Raw genomic sequence first — 1,048 nt, forward strand, 5'->3', positions numbered from 1 at the left:
TAATTTATACTCAATACAAGCACTCGGAGAATATCAACGTATATACCTGCCATCTCCATACGTTGCGATAGAGTCCACCACTACATCGTACATAAACCGCACGCCACCTATCTGATGTGGTTTGGCTTTCTCTGCCAACTCGGGGAGAAGGAAAACATCCGCTTCGCTAGGGTCATGGTCCAGATTCACTAGCACTCGTCCCTGAGTTTTTGCATAGACACAAAATATATTTGAATATAAAGATTTTGACATTTTCTGCTGCGTATTTGCTTACAGACAAAACATATTTACATATACATATGTTCATAAATAGTTTCGAAACGTTGTATATCGCATTTATACATATATTTACTGTTAGCATGTGTGTTGCCCATATTGAGGCAAAAATCAGTATTACCAATGTAAAAAGACTTCTCGATATGATAGACTGGCCGCAAAAGAATGATCTGTCAACGCGCTACAAATACAATGCCGCTGGCGTATATGTGCATATAGTCAAAAATATATATATATTCGCCAATTACCTGGGTATCTTTCACGTTGTGTACGTCGTTGAGATGTGTGTTGACACCTTCCTGTCTGTCAAGATCGGCCGTATCTTCGTCAAAATCTAAGCCGTCGTCATCCGAATCTCCGATCTCTATGATATCTCGTCGTGCCACATCCACCTGCAAATCAGTTAAATTATGACGGTAGGCTGAGTATTGTGCGAATCAATTCCCGATTCCCAACATTATTTCTCGTGCCGCAATCAGATCAAAGTTATGAGTAGCTATTGGCACTCTTCAAGTTGCAGTCACAGAGTGTAAATTGACAACTATGAAATGAAAAATGGAGTGTATTCAGCTGAATCGGGACACATAGAAGAAAAGTACTTCAGTAAGAATTGAAATAACTGATCTTTAAATTGGAATACACAGAGCGAAAAATGGAGTACACCGACGCCCGTGAGTATATTTTTACTAGTGTATGAAACTCATGATATCATATTCATCCGCGATTGAAGTGGCTTCCCAGGCCACTTCGTAGTCAGACAGTTATATATACA

The 1,048-nt window shown here is 39.5% G+C and overlaps 1 protein-coding gene across 1 annotated transcript; it reads right to left on the reverse strand.

The window, feature by feature from the left end:
- Positions 1 to 33: 33 nt before the first annotated feature.
- On the reverse strand, positions 34 to 201 carry SARC_17057 (hypothetical protein; the record flags this gene model as incomplete). The annotated part of the gene is made up of 1 exon (XM_014288842.1): positions 34 to 201. A coding segment is annotated over one exon (168 nt), but the record flags the coding sequence as incomplete, so codon positions are not given.
- Positions 202 to 1,048: the final 847 nt, after the last annotated feature.

The sequence above is a fragment of the Sphaeroforma arctica genome (genome assembly GCF_001186125.1).
Source record: "Sphaeroforma arctica JP610 unplaced genomic scaffold supercont1.9626, whole genome shotgun sequence".
Taxonomy (NCBI): Eukaryota; class Ichthyosporea; order Ichthyophonida; genus Sphaeroforma; species Sphaeroforma arctica.